The sequence below is a fragment of the Podarcis filfolensis genome (genome assembly GCF_964270895.1).
Source record: "Podarcis filfolensis genome assembly, chromosome: 14".
NCBI classification, from domain to species: Eukaryota; Metazoa; Chordata; class Lepidosauria; order Squamata; family Lacertidae; genus Podarcis; species Podarcis filfolensis.
The window spans coordinates 14,844,570-14,867,215 of NC_139616.1; the positions used below are offsets into that span (position 1 = coordinate 14,844,570).

General features: G+C 47.7%; 1 protein-coding gene across 1 annotated transcript in view; it reads right to left on the minus strand.

Annotated features, from left to right (window-relative positions):
• The window catches only part of HDGFL3 (HDGF like 3), a 50,038-nt gene extending 28,589 nt beyond the window's left edge, over positions 1-21,449 (minus strand). The window contains exon 1 of the mRNA XM_083587078.1: positions 20,614-21,449. Coding sequence (XP_083443204.1) covers positions 20,614-20,697 — 84 coding nt within the window. The 5' untranslated portion in view covers positions 20,698-21,449. The remainder of the gene's footprint in view (positions 1-20,613) is intronic.
• Positions 21,450-22,646: the final 1,197 nt, after the last annotated feature.

A 22,646-nucleotide genomic window follows, 5' to 3' on the forward strand; every position in this document is an offset into this window, starting at 1 on the left:
CCTTCTGGCATTCCTTTCTCTGGGAAAGATGGGATCATCCTGGAGGCCTCTGTGGGTGCATAGCAGCCTCTGGGGAGGTTTCCTGGTGAGAAGGATGGTCAAGAGAGTATAGCAAGGGAAAGATACTTTCTGCTCTCATCAGGGTTCCATCCACTTGGAAGTTATCTACAGGTGATTCTGGGGTGACCTCCTGTTCCACAAGGCAGAATGCATTGGTGGTGATCCGTTGCTTTCCAGATGTTGCTGGACTACAGACAGAGGTGGCGAGGTCTGGGGTTGTGGGGGGGGGGTTAAGACGCATGACTATTTCTGCAGCTCAATCCCTGTCTCCAGCATCCTAGAGTCACCCAATCAGTGGGAAAGGTCTTCTCACCCTTTATGCTCATTGGAGCCAATCAAGAGTGAAAGGAGTCGAGTCAGCCACTGTCAAGGCTCCAGGGAATCCTATCCCTCCCACAGTGGGATGCCAAGAAGCAAATAAACGAGAAGAATTCTTACCAAGTAGTTTATTCAATATTCACACAAAGAGACGAACGAATGTGGTCTCTATTAGATAATGGCGTTGCTCCAAGTCAAGTCCCACTCCCTCAGTCCCTCCTATTCTACATTACCCCTGCGCCGGCTAATCTGAGATTTCTGCCTCTGAGCTTTCTGTTCTACTACTCTCAATGCACGCCTGGTTCTGGGAGGGGGGGAGTCAGGAATGCTTTCTGGAGACACTGAGTCTGTCAGCTGTCTCTCGCCTGCTGCTGCTTCTTCCTGCTGCTCTCTCAATATTTCCCAGCTTCTCCTCTCTGCAGCCTCTGAACAATGCCCTTCTGCACACCAATGTTCTAAATCTATACTGTCCTCCTCTTCTCTGGAAGGTGCAGGAAGGGGGGACGGGACGGTTCCCTTCATTCCTCCTCAGTCCAGCCCCTGAGGATTGGCTTCCAGGGTCACTCTGGCAGGAGCATGCAGGAAGGACACTGAAAAGGAGTTGTTCTTTATGCTCCAAACGATGTGCCTGTGTACATGCAAAGAAAACAGATCTAACTGAAACACAACACAGGGAGATCTGCAATGCTCATTGCAATGCATCCCTAATTATTATGGTTGTATGATTATAAGATTACTGCATAACCTTTGTTGTTGTTGCTGTATTAGCAGCAGCAGCAGTAGTAGTAGCTGTTTAGTCATTTAGTCGTGTCCGACTCTTCGTGACCCCATGGACCAGAGCACACCAGGCACTCCTGTCTTCCACTGCCTCCTGCAGTTTGATCAAACTCATGCTGGTAGCTTCGAGAACACTGTCCAACCATCTCGTCCTCTGTCGTCCCCTTCTCCTTGTGCCCTCCATCTTTCCCAACATCAGGGTCTTTTCCAGGGAGTCTTCTCTTCTCATGAGGTGGCCAAAGTATTGGAGCCTCAGCTTCACGATCTGTCCTTCCAGTGAGCACTCAGGGCTGATTTCCTTCAGAATGGATAGGTTTGGTCTTCTTGCAGTCCATGGGACTCTCAAGAGTCTCCTCCATCACCATAATTCAAAAGCATCGATTCTTCGGCGATCAGCCTTCTTTATGGTCCAGCTCTCACTTCCATACATCACTACTGGGAACACCATAGCTTTAACTATACGGACCTTTGTTGGCAAGGTGATGTTTCTGCTTTTTAAGATGCTGACTAGGTTTGTCATTGCATTTCTCCCAAGAAAAATAACCGCATAACCTTAGAAGGTTGTATAATCTTAGAAGGGGATTTGGCTGTGAGGGGGTGTAGTTGGGACTATCACAAAGGGACCAGGCACTTCTGAATTTGCTGCTACACTACTGATTACAACTCCCACCATCCCTGATCACTGGTCATAATGGTTTGGACTGCTAGGATATGGAGTCCAACAACATCTGGAGGGCCGCAAGTCCCCTACTTAAAGACACTGGCAGTCTCCTCCCCCCACCTTCTGTTTTGCTTTGATTCATTATTTCAAAGGTAGCCAACATGGCGTCTTTCAGATATTGTTGGACTCCAGCTCCCATCAGCCTCAGTCAGCATGGCCAGTGGTCGGGGATGATGGGAGATGTAGTTCAACAACATCTGGAGGGCATCGTGCCACCTACTTGTGCGTTATCTGCATGCCTGGCTTTTCTGGTGGCTCCAAGTCTTCAGAAAAACCATCTTCTCTCTCTCTCTCTCTCTCTCTCTCTCTCTCTCTCTCTCTCTCTCCCCCCCCCCATTGTGTTAGGCACAAACGAAACCAAAAAACAAGTCCATGTGTGCAGACAGCTATCACAGCCATACCACAATGAGAGTAAAGCTCTCTTTTTGGAGTCTTCATGCCATTCCCATTCCAGAGAGAAGGAAATATTTAAAAACAAACAAAGCACACTATCAACATTTGTAGGACAGAATGAAACATAACCTCTATTCCTGGTCTGTCTGTTTTGCATCTGCTCATTCATGAGTCTGTTCTATCTGTTCTGCATTTTTTAAAAACCAATTGAAAACTCACTCAGTTTTTGTATGGTTTTTTCACCAAATACACTTTTTTAAATGCAATCTACCCTGAAACATCCATATTGTATGCATTTTCAGTTAAACATGCATTTTAGTAGTCTTTTTTAAAATCCATTATTGCAAATTTTGGAGAGGTTTAAAAGCAAAACAGAACTGCATTCCAACCCATACGTTAGCCTGGGAATCAGAACAATTCTAACCAGGTCGGCATAAATCAGGTCATTTTGCCTAAAATGTACAGACCAAATGAAATCCTCACTCAACCCTAACTCCACAAGGATGTCAAGGATGCAAGAAGCTCTCCCTTCCTTATTGGATTAAGTCCAAGTCCCTTATGATCCACCACCCTCGTTCCAACAGCCTCTGAACCTAAAGGTCCTATTGAGCTATCATAGTGAGAGTTTGGATTTGATATCCCGCTTTATCACTACCCGAAGGAATCTCAAAGCGGCTAACATTCTCCTTTCCCTTCCTCCCCCACAACAAACACTCTGTGAGGTGAGTGGGGCTGAGAGACTTCAGAGAAGTGTGACTGGCCCAAGGTCACCCAGCAGCTGCATGTGGAGGAGCGGAGACGCGAACCCGGTTCCCCAGATTACGAGACTACCGCTCTTAACCACTACACCACACAAGCAACCCCATGCTTCTTCGACAGTTACAGGCTATAGTGGCAGAAAGAGTAGAGCTACTAAAAATGCCTTTCCTCCACCCCCCTTAAAAAAACTGAGGTTCCTTTTAGAGTGAGGCAAGGTTCCAATAACTTCAGAGGGCAGAGATAAAAGCTTGTGCTGTTCACGGTCAAAAACGTCTGCCTGGCATGCAAAATGTGCCTGGTTCAATCCCTGTCATCGCCATTTAGCCCTGGAAAATGTCCCCTGACTGGAACTCTGAGGGGTGCTGCCAGGCAGCACTGAGCCACACGGATCAAAGGTGTGACTCTGTATAAGACAGCTTTCTATGTTTGCGTACCAGCTTCAAAAGTGTGGGACTCCCTCCTTACAGATTTCCTAAGCCTCTTTCTTGCATAGCTCTCCCCATATTCTGAAGCCCTACTTCTTTAAGGCATTTTGTTTAGCGGGCTCCATCTCTCCTACTCTGCTTTGGGGTTGTCATTATTCTATATGTTTTGCATGTTTTTAATAATTGCAATTGATTTTATAACTCAGCCCAGTATACCTGCCCGGACGCTGAGGTCCAGTGCCGAGGGCCTTCTGGCGGTTCCCTCATTGCAAGAAGCAATGCTACAGGGAACCAGGCAGAGGGCCTTCTCGGTAGTGGCACCCGCCCTGTGAAACACCCTCCCATCAGATGTCAAAGAGATAAACAACTAGCTGACATTTAGAAGACATCTGAAGGCAGCCCTGTTCAGGGAAGTTTTTAATGTGTGCCATTTTGATGTATTTTTAATCTTTGTTGGAAGCCGCCCAGAGTGGCTGGGGAAACCCAGCCAGATGGGCGGGGTACAAAATAAGAATAAGAATAGTAAGAATGATAAGAATAAGTATTATTATTATTATATGCCTTATTACAGTGGTACTTCGGGTTGCATACGCTTCAGGTTACAAACACTTCAGGTTACAGACTCCGCTAACCCAGAAATAGTGCTTCAGGTTAAGAACTTTGCTTCAAGATGAGAACAGAAATCGTGCTCTGGCGGCACGGCGGCAGCAGGAGGCCCCATTAGCTAAAGTGGTGCTTCAGGATAAGTACAGACCTCTGGAACGAATTAAGTACTTATCCCGAGGTACCACTGTATTACTGTAGGGTTTCTATTGCTGTAATCCGCTTGGAGGTTTTATGGTGAAGGGCAGGTTAGAAATCTTACAACGCAAAGCTGGGAAGCTACCAACTGGATATAGAGTGAAGCCCGTCCATTGTTGTTTTTTTGCCCAATGCACATAATTTGTCTCTCTCTCTCACACACACACACACTGCAATATGAGAAAATGCTGCAACCATTTCTAATGCACCAGGAACACAAAGACAAGGAAGAGATGCCACAGAAAATAATCCAACTTTCCTCTGGCCTATCACATAGGCTTACCATCAACTTGATACTTTCCGGAATATCAATCATCTGAATGTGGGGCGAGGAAGAAAGAAAGTCCAAATCGTCCAGAAGGGACACAACTTACTGATGGATTATGCTGACTATAGAAACTTCCATTCCATATCAAGAGGTGGAGGTGGCTCTGCCTTTAATATCCTTAGAGGAACTCCTGGAGGGCGGCAGGAGATTTCCCCAGATTTGCGTTGGCGGATTGACTGTTTGGCTGCTTATTACAAAGTGCACTGCCTTCCCGGGCCACAGTCCAGAAAGGCATTTCGAGATCACACGGTTCACTTTACGTGTTTAAGCAGTTGCACTGAATTCCTGGATTATAACAAACTGAAGTAAACAAAAACAATAGCTTTTATTTAAGCAGCCCAGGCAGGTGCATACTATCACTAGACAAAAGTACAGAACAGCATATAATGCCATGCCTATTGGCCACATTCACAAGATATATTTGAAGCACTATGGTGGCACTTTAAACAGCCTCGGCTTCCCCCAAACAATCCTGGGGGCTGTAGATCGTCAAGGGTGCTGAGTATTGTTGGGACGCCCCCGAGTTCCCTCCCAGAGCTGCAACTCCTGGAGTGGTTTAATCAGTCAATTCCACTTCACAGGGAACTCTGGGAACTGTAGCGTTGGGAGTGGAATAGGGGTCTCCTGACAGCTCTCATAACAAACCCAGAACAAACAGCAGCTCCCAGAATTCCATGACTATTTGAAGTGGCGTCATAGTACAGTGCTACCTCAGGTTAATTCGTCCCGGAGGTCTGTACTTAACCTGAAACTGTTCTTAACCTGAAGCACCACTTTAGCTAATGGGGCCTCCTGCTGCCACTGCGCCGCCGGAGCACAATTTCTGTTCTCATCCTGAAGCAAAGTTCTTAACCTGAGGTAATATTTCTGGGTTAGCGGAGTATGTAACCTGAAGTGTATGTAACCTGAAGCGTACGTAACCTGAGGTACCACTGTACTTTAAATGTATGGTGTGGATGTGGCCAGTTATTCTGTAGCTAGCCACACACAGACAGGACCAGAATTGGACAAAGGGCTCTGTTTTACTCACAGGGCATCCCATGACATGGCTGCTTAGAAGCACATTATTATATCCCCCTGAATTCAACTAGACTCGCCCCCCGCCCCCAGTTTAGCATGCATAGGATTGCAGCCTTGGTGAAATACTTAGGGCGGAATTTTGCCATAATATCAAATGGGAGCAAGACAGATGATCAAAACCTAGGTGCACAAGCATTTTTGCAGGCTCTGATGCATGCATCTGACAAGTCAGGCCACGGCTTAGTGGCAGAGCACATGTTCTGCATGCATAACACCCCAGTTTCAAGCTCCGGTATCTCTAGAAAAAAGAAGAGGTGCAGTGCTGGAAGAGTCCTTTTGCTGGAGAGCTGCTGTCAGTTGGAGAAGGCAACTATTGGCTGTTTGGCATCCTGGTCTGATGCATAAGGTGCACATATGTGCCTCAAATGTACACCTAACCACAGTGCTAACCCCTCCAGACCTGCTGGTGGTCCCCAGCCTGTGAAGGGGGAAACAGGAGGTGTATCCTCTGTGTAACAAACACTGGGAAAGCATCTGTTCTATTGGTTAAGTAAAAGGTAAAGGTAAAGGGAAGGAAATCAGCCCTGAGCGCTCACTGGAAGGACAAATCCTGAAGCTGAGGCTCCAATACTTTGGCCACCTCATGAGAAGAGAAGACTCCCTGGAAAAGACCCTGATGTTGGGAAAGATTGAGGGCACAAGGAGAAGGGGAGGACAGAGGACGAGATGGTTGGACAGTGTTCTCGAAGCTACCAGCATGAGTTTGACCAAACTGCGGGAGGCAGTGGAAGACAGGAGTGCCTGGCATGCTCTGGTCCATGGGGTCACGAAGAGTCGGACACAACTAAACGACCAAACAACAACAACAGAAGGTAAAGGGACCCCTGACCATTAGGTCCAGTCATGGCTGACTCTGGGGTTGTGGCGCTCATCTCGCTTTATTGGCCGAGGGAGCCGGCGTACAGCTTCCGGGTCATGTGGCCAGCATGACTGAGCCGCTTCTGGTGAACCAGAGCAGCGCACGGAAACGCCGTTTACCTTCCCGCCGGAGTGGTACCTATTGATCTACTTGCACTTTGATGTACTTTCGAACTGCTAGGTTGGCAGGAGCAGGGACCGAACAACAAGAGCTCGCCCCGTCGCGGGGATTCGAACCGCCGACCTTCTGATCGGCAAGTCCTACACTCTGTGGTTTAACCCACAGCTCCACCCGCGTCCCTTTCAAGAAGGCTTACTTCTGAGTAAATATGTAGATGATTAGTGACTGCAACTAGGGTAGAAAGCAGGGTTGGATTTAGGTTTGATGAGGCCCTAAGCTACTGAAGGTAATGAGGCCCTTTATATGTCCAGCTACCCTTCGTCAACAACAAACTGTCACATTTGCTTTTTGTGTTGAATGTATGCTATATGGTAATTAATGGACCTGATAGGTATCTAAAGCCATTTGCACACAACAAATAGGAGCCTGCACAACACAAAACACTGTTGCTGTATATAGGTTTTATTTTATTTGTTTTTTCTCTCATATTTTGGAAATGTGCATCCAGTCCCCCCCCTTAAAATTCTTTGGGAGCCCGCAAGAGATTGGGACCCAAAGCTATAGCTTGTTTAGCTTATACATAAATCTGGCACTGGTAGAAAGCATAAGTGATCTGGCAGAAAGCTTATCCCTTATAAAGACTGAATATAGTGACCCAGAGCTGCCTGAATGCAACCCAGAGCTCCACTTTTAACAACCAGTTTAGCAGGAGATGCTTATCCTGCCTGCTCCTTTGCCAGTCCTTTGGTCTCCCACCCCACCCCACTCCGCTTGTTGTGCAACACGCTGGAAGTCCAGTTCTGGGCACCACAATTTAAGGATGCTACTGACAAGCTGGAGCTTGGAGGGCAACCAAGATGATCAAGGATCGGGAAACCAAGCCTTATGAGGAACGGTTGAGGGAGTTGGGTATGTTCAGCCTGGGAAAGAGGAGACTGAGAGGACATATGAGAGCCATCTTCACATATCTCAAGGGCTGTCACATGGAAGAGGGAGCAAGACTGTTTTCTCCTGCTCTGGAGGGAAGGGCTCAAACCAATGGAATCAAGTTACAAAAAAGGAGATTCCGACTAAATATCAGAAAGAACGCAGAGGTTGGATGGCCATCTGTCATGGATGCTTTAGCTGAGATTCATGCATTGCAGTGGGTTGGACTAGATGACCCTTAGTAACCCTTCCAACTTTACAATTCTTTGATTCTATGACTCTATACGGCAGCTGGGAGAGGAGAGAAAAGAGAAGCTTAAGAAGAGCCACAGTGTCTCTCTCACTTAAGTAGTTTAAAGGGGCAGAGTAATTTCCTTGTGTCACAGCATGGAAGCCATAGCTCCACATTACCATCAGGTATATATCTAATCTACCAGCATGAAAAATGAGAAACTTCACTAGGAAGACATAATGAATATATTTTCCTTATTCGCTTTTCTCCCTCCTCCCTCCCAACCTCGTTTCCTTTTGTGTCGTGGCTTTTAAATTGTAAGCCCAAGGGGACGGGACTGTTTTTATTCTGGATATTTGTAAGCTGCTCTGAAATGCATTTTTTGGCTGAAGGGTAAAAACAAAGGGACAAACTTTAAATAAATAAATCCCAGCTTAGATTGTAAGCTCCTTGGTAGCAGGGACCTACCTATTTTGTCACCCCAACCCTGTAATGCACCATGTGCTTTAATGGCACTAAACAAGAACAACAAATGGAACAGTTCTGGACACAAGAGGGTTAAGAGAAACATGCGACTGCAGAATTGTATCAGATCTGCTATGGAAAACAAAACAGAACCCTGTTCTGCATTATTGCAGGTTTATTGAATATGGATACGACAATAGCGACTTTATTGGCTTATTACACTCCCAGGATGCCTTTCAAAGTCATAGCTGACGGACACCATTTTCAAAGGCATAGTTGCCAATGCTCATAATTATAACTCAGGCCAGGCAATATCTAATGCTTTCTTTAAAAGCAGCTAATGTATTTTTCGCTGTATAAGACGCACCAGACCATAAGACGCACCTAGTTTTTGGAGGAGGAAAACAAGAAAAAAATATATTCTGAATCTCAGAAGCCAGAACAGCAAGAGGGATCGCTGCGCAGTGAAAGCAGCAATCCCTCTTGCTGTTCTGGCTTCTGGGATAGCTGCGCAGCCTGCATTCGCTCCATAAGACGCACACACATTTCCCCTTACTTTTTAGGAGCGGAAAAGTGAGTCTTATAGAGCAAAAAAATATGGTATTTCCTGATACATTCAAAATAAACATAAAAATAAGCCTCAACTTTTAAAATCTAGTTGCATACAAATATTTGAAAATATGGTCCATGCTTGCCCCCACAAAAATCCACCACAATTTACCATAAAAAACACTATGGCTTCAAACGACATTTCAGTGAAATGTAATCTACCTCATGTAAAGTACCTAGGCATCAAAGTGGGGTACAGAATTATCATGACCAGTATAATGGAGCAAATCTCACTTTTAAAACCCAATGGATAGGAAATGTTTTGAATTTCAGAGAGCAATGGGGATGTTAAAAAGACTTGGACCACAGTCCTAACTAACCCCCCCAAAAAAACCCCACAATGCTGGGAACTATAGTTTGTTAAGGTGCTGAGAATCAAAGCCCTGTGAGGGGGGGAAACTACAGTTCCCAATATTTTGTATGGTTCAATAAATGTTGGGCAGGGCAGATGTGCGCACAACCAAAACTGTTCCGAAAGCTTTTCCTGGAGTTGATCACCTGACTTCACAGGTAAAGCTGCCTTCAAATGGAAAAGCAGTTTGCCTGTTCAGCTACAGCAGAGAACAAACAAACAAACAACAAACCCTACTTTCAAACACTTCCATCCACACAGTGGCGTAGCGTGGGGGGTGCAGGGGGGCCAGCCGCACCGGGCGCAACATCTAGGGGGGGCGCGCTCGCACTCGCAGCTCTCTGCCCCTACCTGGCTCACTCAGGGTTAGGGGGCGCAAATTACTTGCCTTGCCCCGGGTGCTGACAACCCATGCTACGCCACTGCAGCCACAGAGATATTTTATCCCTATCTATGAGTAACCAGGACTGCAGTGGAAGACCCAGTTGCAGTGCATTAATTATGTGGACTTAACAGACATTGATTTCAAGGGCCTTTAGTAACCGCCGGTAAATTGCAACAAAAGCAGGAAGCTGCCTTATGCTGTGTCCATTTGCCTATCTACTTCAGTATTGCTTACACTGACTGGCAGCTACTCTCTAGGATTTCAGGTGGGGATTCTTTCCCAGCCCCAACTAGGGATGCCCCATATTGAACCTGAGTCCTTCTGGATCAGTGTTTCCCAAACTTGGGTCTCCAGTCATTTTGGGGGGAGGACTACAATTCCCATCATCCCTGACCTCTCGTCCTGCTAGCTAGGGATGATGGGAGTTGTAGTCCAAAAAAACAGCTAAAGCCCCAAGCTTGGGAAACACTGTTCTGGATGAACAGGTGCTACACCACTGGGCTCCAGCCATTCTTTCAAGTGTTGCGGTGCTATAAAGCATGGATAAAGAGTTCTTTTTGTGTCCTGTATTTTAGATTGGAAGCTCTCAGGAAGTGGGGAGCTTTGATTGATCTGATGTCACCCACTTTGGGAACCTTTCCAGGGGAAGAGCAGGTCAGAACTGCTTTGAAAAAATAAGTAATATCTCAATATTGTGAAATGGGGGCGACGATGAGAGGCTGTGGCTTCCCTAAGGTCTCCGAGTGATTTCCAGGCTGAGCTAAGATGTGAAGCTGGATTTAGTGGCTCATAACATATTAAGAGAAGGGATGTGGGTGGTGCTGTGGGTTAAACCACATAGCCTAGGACTTGCTGATCAGAAGGTCGCAGTTCGAATCCCCGCGATGGGGTGAGCTCCTGTTGCTCGGTCCCTGCTCCTGCCAACCTAGCGGTTCAAAACCACGTCAAAGTGCAAGTAGATAAATAGGTACTGCTCTGGCGGGAAGGTAAACCGCATTTCTGTGCACTGCTCTGGTTCGCCAGAAGCGGCTTAGTCATGCTGGCCCCATGACCTGGAAGCTGTACGCCGGCTCCCTCGGCCAATAAAGCGAGATGAGCGCCGCAACCCCAGAGTTGGCCACGACTGGACCTAATGGTCAGGGGTCCCTTTACCTTTACAACATATTAAGAACATAGGAAGAGCCTGACTAGATTGCACCAAAGGTCCATAGCTGGGCATTCAGGGAAGCTCAAACACAGAATATGAACAATATGAACATTGGTGCCCTTAGGTAATTTTAGACTTTGGACTGCATGACCTTATACTCATAGTCTCTCTCTCTCTCTCTCTCTCTCTCTCTCTCTCTCTCTCTCTCTGTGTGTGTGTGTGTGTGTGTCTACAGGTGCTAAAGTGCATTATTTCACACGGTAAGCCTGCTTTGGTAAATTCAGAGAGACTTTTCACTTTTAACTGTGGCAAGACACCTTTAGCCATGACACTATATAAGAGATATATAAGCTAGGCACCAAAGGGCTCCTTAAACTAAGGTTACAGTAGCCAAAACAGAATAGCTAGTTGCCATTTTGGGGCTAGACAGCTCTAAAGCCTTATTTTTCAAATGATGGACTGACTGTGATTGATCATCAGTTAAACATCTGGCTAGTTCAGATGGCAACCTTGAGCTGGGTGAAGAACTTTGAGAACTGAAAGAAGAAGAGTCACTTGATCCAGAGAAGAGTCCTGGCCTATTCCGACCTCTTTTTCTGAATGGTGACACAGACCATTCATAACTAAGAATATTCTTCACAACTGTGAGCAAGGCAGTGGGGTGGGTTAAGTAAAGACAAGCGGCAACAGTTAACTATAATGTTGTTTACTGCTCCTGCTCAGGCAGTACAGAAAAAGCATTTTGGTTCCCGAGATTCATTCCAATGGTGCAGATAAAATATAACTGATAGAATTCTACAGGGTGTGGTATTAGTGTGTGAAAACAGTCAAGATCCAATGATCCCCAGGCATGCATCTCCAGATGGGGGAGATGTCGGGTGCTGCTGTCCTGGCACCCAGGTACCTTCACTTGGTCACAAGTGGGTGATAAAAAGGTAAAGGTACCCCCTGACCATTAGGTCCAGTCATGGACGACTCTGGGGCTGAGGGAGCCGGTGTTTGTCTGCAGACAGCTTCCAGGTCATGTGGCCAGCCTGACTAAACCGTTTCTGGCGAACCAGAGCAGCACACGGAAACGCCATTTACCTTCCCGCCGGAGTGGTACCTATTTATCTGCTTGAACTAGTTTGCTTTCGAACTGCTAGGTGGGCAGGAGCTGGGACCGAGCAACGGGAGCTCACCCCATCACAGGGATTCGAACCGCAGGCCTTCTGATCGGCGGGCACCTGGTTGATTTTGAACACTGGTCTCAAGGTCTTAAGTAGCTGCGTTATGCTATGTCAGCTCACTGGTCCATCTAGTGGCTTAGTCATACTGGCCACATGACCTGGAAGCTCCTCGGCCAGTAAAGCGAGATGAGTGCCGCAACCCCAGAGTCGGTCATGACTGGACCTAATGGTCAGGGGTCCCTTTACCTTTAATGCATACACAGATAATGTCTTTAGTGACACCGATTCTTGTCCTTCTTTGGCAACCTAGCCCTAACAACAACAACAGTCTCGTTAGCATCTTTCGTGAAATCTAGTAGGTCTGCATTATTAAAAGTAAGGGTTCCCAGTCCATCTTATCTTATGTGCTAACAGCTGTACCTTTCAGAGCTGTGACCTAATCTATTTCAAATCTCTGGTTCCTCTTGAAGTCTCAAAAGCCAGCGCATCATTTTCACCATATATCGTGGAAGGCTGCACTCACAAGTCACGTTTAAATTGATTTTATTTATTTTATTTTACGCATCTCATCCCCCTGCCTTCTGCACAGGTCTGCAATGGAAAAGTAAAACCCATTTTGCCTAGGGTGAAAATTTAATGGAAGAATCGCCTCCTGTCTGCCATTCATTAACAGCATTCACATTCCAGGCTTAAAGGCATTCATCCCAGGGAAGACATGCCAAATTCCAGGCATGATTCCCTTTCCCCCAGGTTGTAAGTGTGCCAAAAACAGCAAACACAGGTGTATTTGGGAAGGTAGGCCGGCAAAACTTGTGTGCGCTTAGTGATCTACATGAAATTATTTGCAAAGTTGAGCTAAAGGTAGTGTGTGATGCCATTTTAAATTACATTTTCTGACATTTATATACTCCTGTTTCCTCCAAGGTGGTGCACACCTAGTTCTCTCCTCATTTTATTCTCACAATAGCCTTGTGAGGTAGCCCAAGGTCACCCTGTGAGCTTCACAGCTGAGAGGGGATTCGAGCTCCTGGCCTCCCAGTTCCTAGTCTGACATTCTAACCACTACACCATGCTGGCTAGTGGTTCAGTGATGGATTAGGACTCGAATCCCCACTCAGCTATGAAATTCATTGCGTGACCTTGAGCTAATCACATCTTGGCCTAGCCCACCTCACAGGATTGTTGAGAGGATAAAATGGGTAAGAATGCCACCACGGGGCTTCTTCCCAAATTGGAGGCTCCAAGAACTACCCAGTCATTACTCTTCCATTGTAAACTACAAGTGGGATTGCAATTAGGAGTATTCTGCTTTTTCTACATGTACATCCAGCTATGTTCTGTTCATATAAGGGGGCGTGGCATAATTGTTGTGGGCGGGGCCAGTTGAAGTTTAGCACACATTCCTTATAACCAGGGCTCCCCCCCCCCTGAACCCGATTCCGGCACCTCTCAGGTGGGTGCCGTTGCCATTATAAGAGAAGAAGGGTGGCGTTCATGGAGAGTTCTGGCATCTCTTTTCCTAGAAAAACAGCCCTGCTCATAACCCTTGTGGTGGATACCATTTTATGACTGCTTTCACTTAAACCCCCCCCCCCCGCAATCTTTTAATAATCAATAAAACATATTTCAGACCCTCCAAGTGTCCTTGTTTTCCAGGGACAGTCCCAGATTTACAGAAGGCACCCCAGTTTCTGATTTGATCCCAGAATGTCCTGCTTTTCCTTAGGACGTCCCTATTTTCACCGGAGAAATGCTAGAGGGTATGATATTTCTGTCAGTTTTATAAATGAAAGAGAGATATTGAACTACGACATCATACTGTTATAATGTTAATTTGTGCTATTAGACTATAATATGACTATCATAGAATCATAGAGTTGAAAGGAACCCCAAATCCTAACCCCAAATCCTATAGTATTATAGTTTTCTAGCACTATACCTCTCTCTCTTATTATTATTATTTTAAAATATGCAGCAGAAAACTGCCATCTTGCCCAAAAATGGCAACTAGACTTTGTGTTTTGGCGACTGTAACTTTGCTTCAAGGAGCTATTTGGTGCCTAGCTTATATATCCAAGTTTCTAACAATGGGTGCGGGAGTTGGACTTTCTGTGATCTGAGAAAAGGATGAAAGATCTGCAGAGAAAATGGCGGTTCCCTCACTGCGAGAAGTGAAGTTACAGGGAACCAGGCAGAGGGCCTTCTTGGTAGTGGAACGCCCTCCCACCAGATGTCAAAGAAATAAACAACTATCTGACATTTAGAAGACATCTGAAGGCAGACCTGTTTAGGGAAGTTTTTAATGACTGATGTTTCAATGTATTTTTAATCTTTTGTTGGAAGCCGCCCAGAGTGGCTGGGGAAACCCAGCCAGATGGGCAGGGTAGAAATAATAATAATTATTATTAATAATAATAAATAAAAATACAGGATGCCAATGACTGGATGATGTTGTTATGTGGCTGTCCCATAAAAAGGGTGTGAGGAAAGCAAATCAACCCAGCACTAAATGTGGCCTGCTTAAATAGCTGCCTTTCCCCAGGAATGGCCTCAAGGCAGTAGCTGTTTTTCAGGTTAAAGGCCATTTTGCCTCAAAATACAAGATAAAATTGGCTCACAGTGGCGTAGCGTGGGGGGTGCAGGAGGGGCCGGCCGCACCGGGCGCAACATCTGGGGGGGGCGCGCTCGCACTCGCAGCTCTCTGCCCCTACCTGGCTCACTCAGGGTTAGGGGGCGCAAATTACTTGCCTTGCCCCGGGTGCTGACAACCCACGCTACGCCACTGTTGGCTCATGCATGGGTCTTCAAACTCTTGAATGTTCTCCCTGAAAACATTGGGCTATATCCAACTAAGGCCACCATCAGACCATACATTGAAAACACTACAATTCCACTTCAAACAGTCATGGCTCCCCTCCCAAAGAATGATGGGAGCTGTCGTTCGTTAAGGCTGCTGCTATGACTCCCCTATTCCCCTCGCATTCCCAGAGGGATTGATCGTTATATCACTCTGGGAATTGTAGCTCTGGGAGCGGAACAGTGATCTCTTAACTCACAAACTACAGCGCCCAGAATTCTTTGGTGGAAGCCACAACTATTCAAGTTCTATCATAGTGCTTTAAATGAATGACGTGAAGTTATACACAAAATAGGCCCATTTAATGGACCTAAGGTAAAGGTAAAGGGACCCCTGACTATTAGGTCCAGTCGTGGCCGACTCGGGTTGCGGCGCGCATCTCGCTTTATTGGACGAGGGAGCCGGTGTACAGCTTCCGGGTCATGTGGCCAGCATGACTAAGCCGCTTCTGGCGAACCAGAGCAGCACACAGAAACACCGTTTACCTTCCCGCTGGAGTGGTACCTATTTATCTACTTGCACTTCGACCTGCTTTCGAACTGCTAGGTTGGCAGGAGCAGGGTCCGAGCAACGGGAGCTCACCCCGTCGCGGGGATTCGAACCGCCGACCTTCTGATCGGCAAGTCCTAGGCTCTGTGGTTTAACCCACAGCGCCACCCGCGTCCCTAGTCATGTTCTATAATTTCAGTGGAACTGGATCCAGGGCTGCACATTGACCAACATGGCTTCTTCCGCTTTCAGTTGATTTATTTTTACTCCACACCGCTTGTAATTTATCTCATCAGAGTCAACTCTGGTGTAACTGTACAGCTTGAAGATCTGAAGCTTGTTTGACACGCCAAGAATAAAAGAATAGCCCTGCTGGATCAAGCCAATGGCCCATAAAGTCCAGGATTCTGTTCTCACATTGGCTAACCAGATGCCTATGAGAACATCGCCATCATGGCTCTCATTTCCATATTCAGCAGCCGTGTAAGAAAGGGATCTTAGAATCACTTCCTGTTTTAGACAATGACCCTTTGCTCATTGTATTAGGAGAGAACGGCTATATTCATTTGATTTGTATTTTTTAATGCAACACATATGTTCCTCACGGGCTAAACAAAGCCTTGTTTTGTGATGGCCTTTGGTCACAAACAAATACATTTGACTCACTGGCTGATAGTATTATAAATTTTGGAAGAGCCCACGAGGAACCAGACTGTATGTAGATCGAAAGGTTGTCAGCATGGAATGCAGAGCTGGAGATGATCTCAGAATGATTTGCAGTAGAGCTGCCAAGCCGAGTAACCCCACAACACTGGCTTCTGAACTTTCCTTTTAACTAAGGATATGCAGCAAGAAAATGATTTTCTATGCTCAGGGCTAACCTGGTGACCCCTTAATCTGGAAATAAAACCCTGTTGTATCTGCTGGTTTCTGTTGCTGAGTGCTGACAGACTGGCAATCCAACCATTAAACTTCTGGGAGGTGCTTGCAAAATTTCACCTCTGTGTTTGGGAAAGATTGCTCTCAGAATTGTACTTAACAGCTTTAGTAAAGCCCAGAGTTTATATATACTTCATTATATACACTGGACATGCCCTCCAGATGTTTTGGACCATCATCCCTGATCATCGTCTTGTGTTGGCTGGGGAGGATGGGTATTGTAGTCCACAACATCTGGAAGACTCTATATTGGCTATGCCATCATATTCCCATGTATCTCTGTGGGCATAGGTGTGTCTGTCCTGGCTTGTGAGCATTCCCTGTAAGCCAACTGGGGGACCAAAGGCACATTCCAGGCAAAGTTGAGCTCTTCGTTGACTGTACATCCTTGCCTCTGTCCTTGAAATGAATGACCCCAGTGTGAACTGGATTTTACCTTAGTACAGCCTTTCTCAACCTTGGGTCCCCAGATGTTTTTGGCCTACAACTCCCATCATCCCTGACAACTGGTCCTGTGAGCTAGGGATCATGGGAGTTGTAGGCCAAAAACATCTGGGGACCCAAGGTTGAGAACCACTGCCTTAGGTCTGAAGAGAAATGTTGCTAAATCCCTGTGAAGTTAGGCTGAAAGACAGTGACTGGGTCAAAGTCACCCAGTAAGCACCATGGCCAAGTGGGGAATTTGAACCCTGGTCCCTCAAGTGTTAGTCTGGCACTCTAACCACTACACCACACTGTATGTTGATAAGAAATTTTGAATTCTATGAGTGTATGTTGAGTTTAAACCACAATGGTCTGCTGGGATCGGAATAAGCCCATCCTCCCAAGTCAAGATGTGTTCACCCTGCTTCTTCCTCCCTGGCAGGGGTGATAAACCTCTAGAAATTCTTGGACCCCAACTCCTGTCACCCTTAACAAGAGGGCCACAGGTCCCCCACTATATGGCATAAAAGTTGACGGCTCAGCTGAGTGCTTGAACTAAATTAAAAAAAAAATCCTTCCAGTACCACCTTAGAAACCAACTAAGTTTGTTATTGGTATGAGCTTTCGTGTGTATGCACACAAAAGCTCATACCAATAACAAACTTAGTTGATTTCTAAGGTGCTACTGGAAGGATTTTTTTTTTTATTTTGTTTCAACTATGGCAGACCAACCTGTGCTTGAACTTAGATACTAGACATTGAATGGATAGCAAAGGGCTAATGAAAGCATCTCCCAGTAGGCTTGATGGCTGGATACTGGCTACAGATTCAGGCTCCCAAGAGTCATGTCCAACTCATCATCCCAAGCTGCATGAAACTGAAATTTGTGTGTATGCATGTAATAAAATCCAGCCCCTATTTAGGATGCCATCTCCTGCAAGGTCAAAGTATTTGTCCATGCAGTCTGGTACTGTCTATTCTAACCGGCAGAAACTCTCCATGAATTTGGGCAGAAATAGGTCTTTCTCATCTCTTGAAAGCTGATTTTTCTTAAGCTGGAGATAACAGGGACTGAACCTGGGATATTTGGGCATGTGATCTACAATTGAGCTAAGGTCCCTTCCCTATATAGAAAGATGTCATGAATGAGATTTCCTGATAATATTGCTGGAGATAACAGGAAGATGGTCTCAAGAAGACAGATCTGGGCATCTTCCAAGAAGGGGATGCCCCTCTCTCTTTAAATGGTCGTTTCTCTAAAAATTTTGTAACACTCATGCACTATTTATAAAAAGTGTTCATAAATAGACAGATGATGCTCCTATTTTAAGGAGGATAGTGTACCATCAGTTTTGATTCTTCATTTAATGCTGGGTGGTGGTAAATCTGCTGCACAGATCAGGCCCACGAAGCCCTCTCCTCATCTTAGCACTGGGCTGGATTTATCAAAGAACCACATAATTGGAAGGGATCCTAAGGGTCTTTGAGTCTAACCCCTCTGCAACGCAGGAATCTCAACACATAGTCACCGATCCAATTTGAAACCAGACCAGACCCTGCTTAGTTTTGCAAACATGCTAGCAGTTTTATTGCGGCCCCACCAGGAAATGGGTTTTCTCCCCTCCCAGAGCAGCAGGAGGCAGTAACTTCCCTCTCCATCACAGTGCTGAACTGAGAGGTTTACCTATCCCTAGTGCTGTGATGGGAGGAACCAGCTCATTGCAACTCTGGGCTGAGAAAGAATCACCCTGTTGCAGCACTGGGCAGAGAAGAGAGGTTTAAAGCACTCCTCCACATCCAGCACTATGTGTGCACTGTGTGAGAGTGTGTGTCCTGTGAGTTTGTGTGTGCTTTCACGTGTGGCATGTATATGTAGTGAGTCCATGTGAGGGCATGGGGCAATCATTTGCACCATGACCACAGAACAGCCTTTGGACAGTTTGAATGTGGCTCTGAGCAGTGGCATGTGGTCAGTGGACTTGGGGGACTAGGCCAGCCCCCTAAATGTTCCTGGTAAGTATTAAAGCCTAGTGCCTTCTTCCTAAAACCTGGGAAGCTTCTGTCCAGCTTAGGGAGGGAGGCATGATGCTCTTGCATGCAACATCACCCCCGTCCCACTTGCAAGCTGGCATCTCTGGTCCCAATTGTTCCCCTGCAAAAAATTTCACTGCACGCCACCAGCTCTGAGGTTCAGAACTGTTAGTCACCCCTTTCCACTGGTGGCTCCTGGGGGCATTAACCACCACTGGGATAGTGCCCCCTGCTGGACTCCACAGGCAGAGCCAAGCAGACTTCCTTATGCAAGGGAAACTACCCCGTAGGTTCCCAGACACTGAGAGCCGATATGTTGTGCCTGTGCCCAGAGGAACTTTGGGAGAAGGGAAGGTATGGGGGAAATAGAAAAGTATCCCAAATATATGGGCTCCCTGTAGTTGCAGGTTTTTGTATGCGGGTAGAATACATGCTTGTCTTCATTGATAGCACCGTGACCCCATGAAGGTGAACTATGTATTCTGAATAGGCAGCCATGGTTTGTATTCTCTCACAAATAGGGACCAAACAGGTACATCTTTCAGCTGTCTCTGCTGTGGTTGCCAGCTGACCAGGAAACAAACAACACACAAGGTTGGCCTGTTCTTGCCCTTGTAACCTCAGCACCATCAGCCCCGAGGCATGGATGGCTGGAGTGGCTGTAAATGGCACAGCTACAGGGGCCGGTGGAAAAGTTGGCAACCCCCCTTTGCCCACCCTCAGCTGCTTTCATGAGAGAAGCAAATGTGAAATGCCTAATGAAAAACCCAACTTGGAAGAAGAAAATGACTGCAAGTCCAGGGCCTAGTGCCTAAATTATGATGGGAAGGGAAGCAGGAGAAGCAGGAGGCTGAATGAACCGGCACAAAGACCCTGATTCCCCCCCCCCCAAAATCAAACCATGCCCCTCTCTCCTCGCAGTCTTCTAAACAGGGAGGCGTTACAAAAGGCAAAGAGGGCACCCAGGCCTGCTCTGCATCCCTTCGCAGTTCAAGCACTGCCAGGATCCTGCCCTCTGCCTGCACACCTGATCCTTTGCTCTGTACATGGGTCTAGCAGGTACTTTTAGGCCCCAGTGGCAAGCAATCATTTCCTGGGCAATTTGCACCACTTCGATCCTCAAGGTTCTGAGGCTCAGGATGCGACCCCCCCCCCACTCCTTTCTGCCTCTTTACCAACAATATGATTTAACCACAGTGTCCAAAGGGGAAAGGAAAACCACCTTTCTCTTTCGCTGGCCCCCTACCACCCCCTTTCTGGCGCCTGCAAAGGAGCAAGGGGGCGGGGTGATGGTGGCTGCTTTGAGTAGTGAGTTTGGGGTGGCGGGAAGAAGGGAAACCGAGCGGCAGCCGAATAAACCAGCATCATTGTCATGCACAGGCTGCCTTGCCCCCCCTTGCCCCCCTCCCCTCAATAACAATACTTCAGGTACGGCCGCCTTCTCGTCCACCTCCCCCCGCCCGCCCCCCGATTCCGTTTCTGCTGCCAAAGGGGGTGGGCAGGGTGTTGTCGTCTGATCAAAATGAAGCTCGGAGAATAATGAAAGGGGGCGAGGATCCGGAGATGGAGATGGAGAAATCTTGGGCTCCCCGCCCCCGCGCCCCCCAAATCGCATCCTCCCACCGATTATCCCATTGTGGAGCATGGAAGGATGGAGGTTCTGGGGGGAGGTGGGGCTGTGTGTGTGTTTCCCCCTCCCTCTCCGCAAATGCAATGGCTCCATCACGCCCCTGGAGAAAGGAGAAAGGAGAAGCAGCGGCGGCGGCGGCCAACCTTTGCGACACCGGGGTGGGGGCAGAGAAAAGAAGGGGATGCGCGGGGGAGGCTTGGCCCTGGGGGTGAGTGGGGGGCTAAGATTAGGGTCCTCGGCCACCTCTCCCTCCCCCGCACACACCCCTCGGTTAAACGCCCCCCCCACCTCCACGCCCGCCATCCCTGCGTACTCACCCTGGCCGGCCAGTGCGGGTAGCCTTTCATTTTGGCGAAAACCAGATCTCCAGCTTTGTATTCGCGGGGCCTCGGACGAGCCATCGGGTCCTGCCCTGCCCTCCTGCCCGTCGCCAACTCCGAAGCAACCCCCAGCCCCGCTCCCAGGCCTTCCCGGCGCTGCGCGGCCCCCCCTTGACCCTCCACAAACTCGGGGAGAGGGGAGAGGCGAGGAGGGGGGTGGGAAAGAGGCGCTCGGCTCCCCCTTCCTGACAACAACAATATTATCGATAATAATAAGGAGGGGGGTGGTGGTGATGGGGACACGACGGCTGCTGCGCGCCGATCGAGCGAAGGAGGCTTCCGGAGAGCGAAGGATCGGCCCCGGGCACAGGAGAAGCGGCGGCTGGAGGAGGCGGTGGAGGAGCAGGAGAAGGAGGAGAGGGGGGCTGGGGTGTGTGTGCGTGTGCGTGTGTGTGTGTGTGCAAAAGGGGGGAGGGGAGGCCCTGGACTCGGCACCCCCAGCCCCCAAGAATCGAGGGATCCAGCAGCTTTGCGGGGCTCCTCCGCTAGGAAAGGCTGTTGGGGGCTGGGCAGGAGTGGGGGGGGGACGCCACAGGGGGGGAGGCGGAGATCCCCTCCCCCAAGCCCTGGCTTGGGAACAATGTGGCCAAGAAGGAAGGGCGCAATGTAGCCGCCGCCGAGCTGCCTACATTGCGCTTCCCATCCCGAACTCGCCGGTGCAGCAGAGAGAGAAAATATGGACCCTTCTGCAAAATTATTCCTCGGGCAGCGACCGAAAACACGATTTTTCTCCCCTCCTTCCTTTCTTTAATGGCTCGCTCGCCCGCTCGCCGCCTTCTCTCCCTTCCTGTTATTTTCTAGGTACACGGATCGTTTTCTATGAAAACAAGAAACGGCGCACGGAAGGAGGAGGTTTGCAGCTCGCGCAGAGAAAGAGACACACAAACACAGAGAGAGAAATGGGCGGGAGAGCCTTTTATTTCTTTGGACGTTGCAGAAAGAGATGAATAAACGGGATCTTGGTCGTTTTATAGGAAGCATTCTTGCTGGCTTGCTGTTGTTTGCAGACCGGACTGAGGTGCCTCCGTTTCATGCCTAGGTACACAAAGAAACAAACCACTGCTCTGGAGGCACAGAGCAAACACACTGAAGCCTGCCTGAATATTGGCAGGGAATCGGTCATTGTCTCCTTCCAAAATGGGAGAATTTGCACGCCTGATCAGTGGCAGGCCGCACAAGGAATTCGTGATTATTTCCTACAGCCATAAAAAAATTGCTGCTTCTGGAACTGAGGATGCAGGAGAAAAAGCCAGGGAAACACACAACAAACACACCAGACAGGGTTTTGTTTGGTTGCGTTTTGTTTTTAGGCCTGGGCAGAGGTTTGTCCCTCCTGCTCAGCTGCTGAACAAGAGCGATGCAAAAAAGGAAAAAGAGAAAGTATTGGGCAGAGTTCTCCTAGATGGAGAAAGTTGATAAAAAGTCACACAAACACCCTACCAGCAAACAGATGTTGGTCACACTTTTCTCCACATCTGTGGATACTTGCGCAGCATACGCTGAAAGTGTGTCTTCCACTCCCTCACTTTAACAGTCACAGCTTCCCCTGAAAAATCCTGGGAACTGTAGTTCAGGGTGCTGGGAACTGTAGACCGCAAGAGGTTAATTACTGTTCCCAGGATTCTGGAAGCAGCCGCTGGGACCACATGACACCTGTCCTGAAGGATCTACACTGGCTCCCAGTACATTTCCAAGTACAATTCAAAGTGTTGGTGCTGACCTTTAAAGTCCTAAATGGCCTCGGCCCAGTATACCTGAAGGAGCATCTCCACCCCCCCATCATTCAGCCCGGACACTGAGGTCCAGCACCAAGGGCCTTCTGGAGGTTCCCTCCCTGCGAGACGTGAAATTACAGTCCCATCAGATGTCAAGGAGATAAAGAACTACGCAACTTGTTGAAGCCACCTGAAGGCAGCCCTGTATAGGGAAGTTTTTAATGTTTGATGTTTTATTATGCTTTTATATATGTT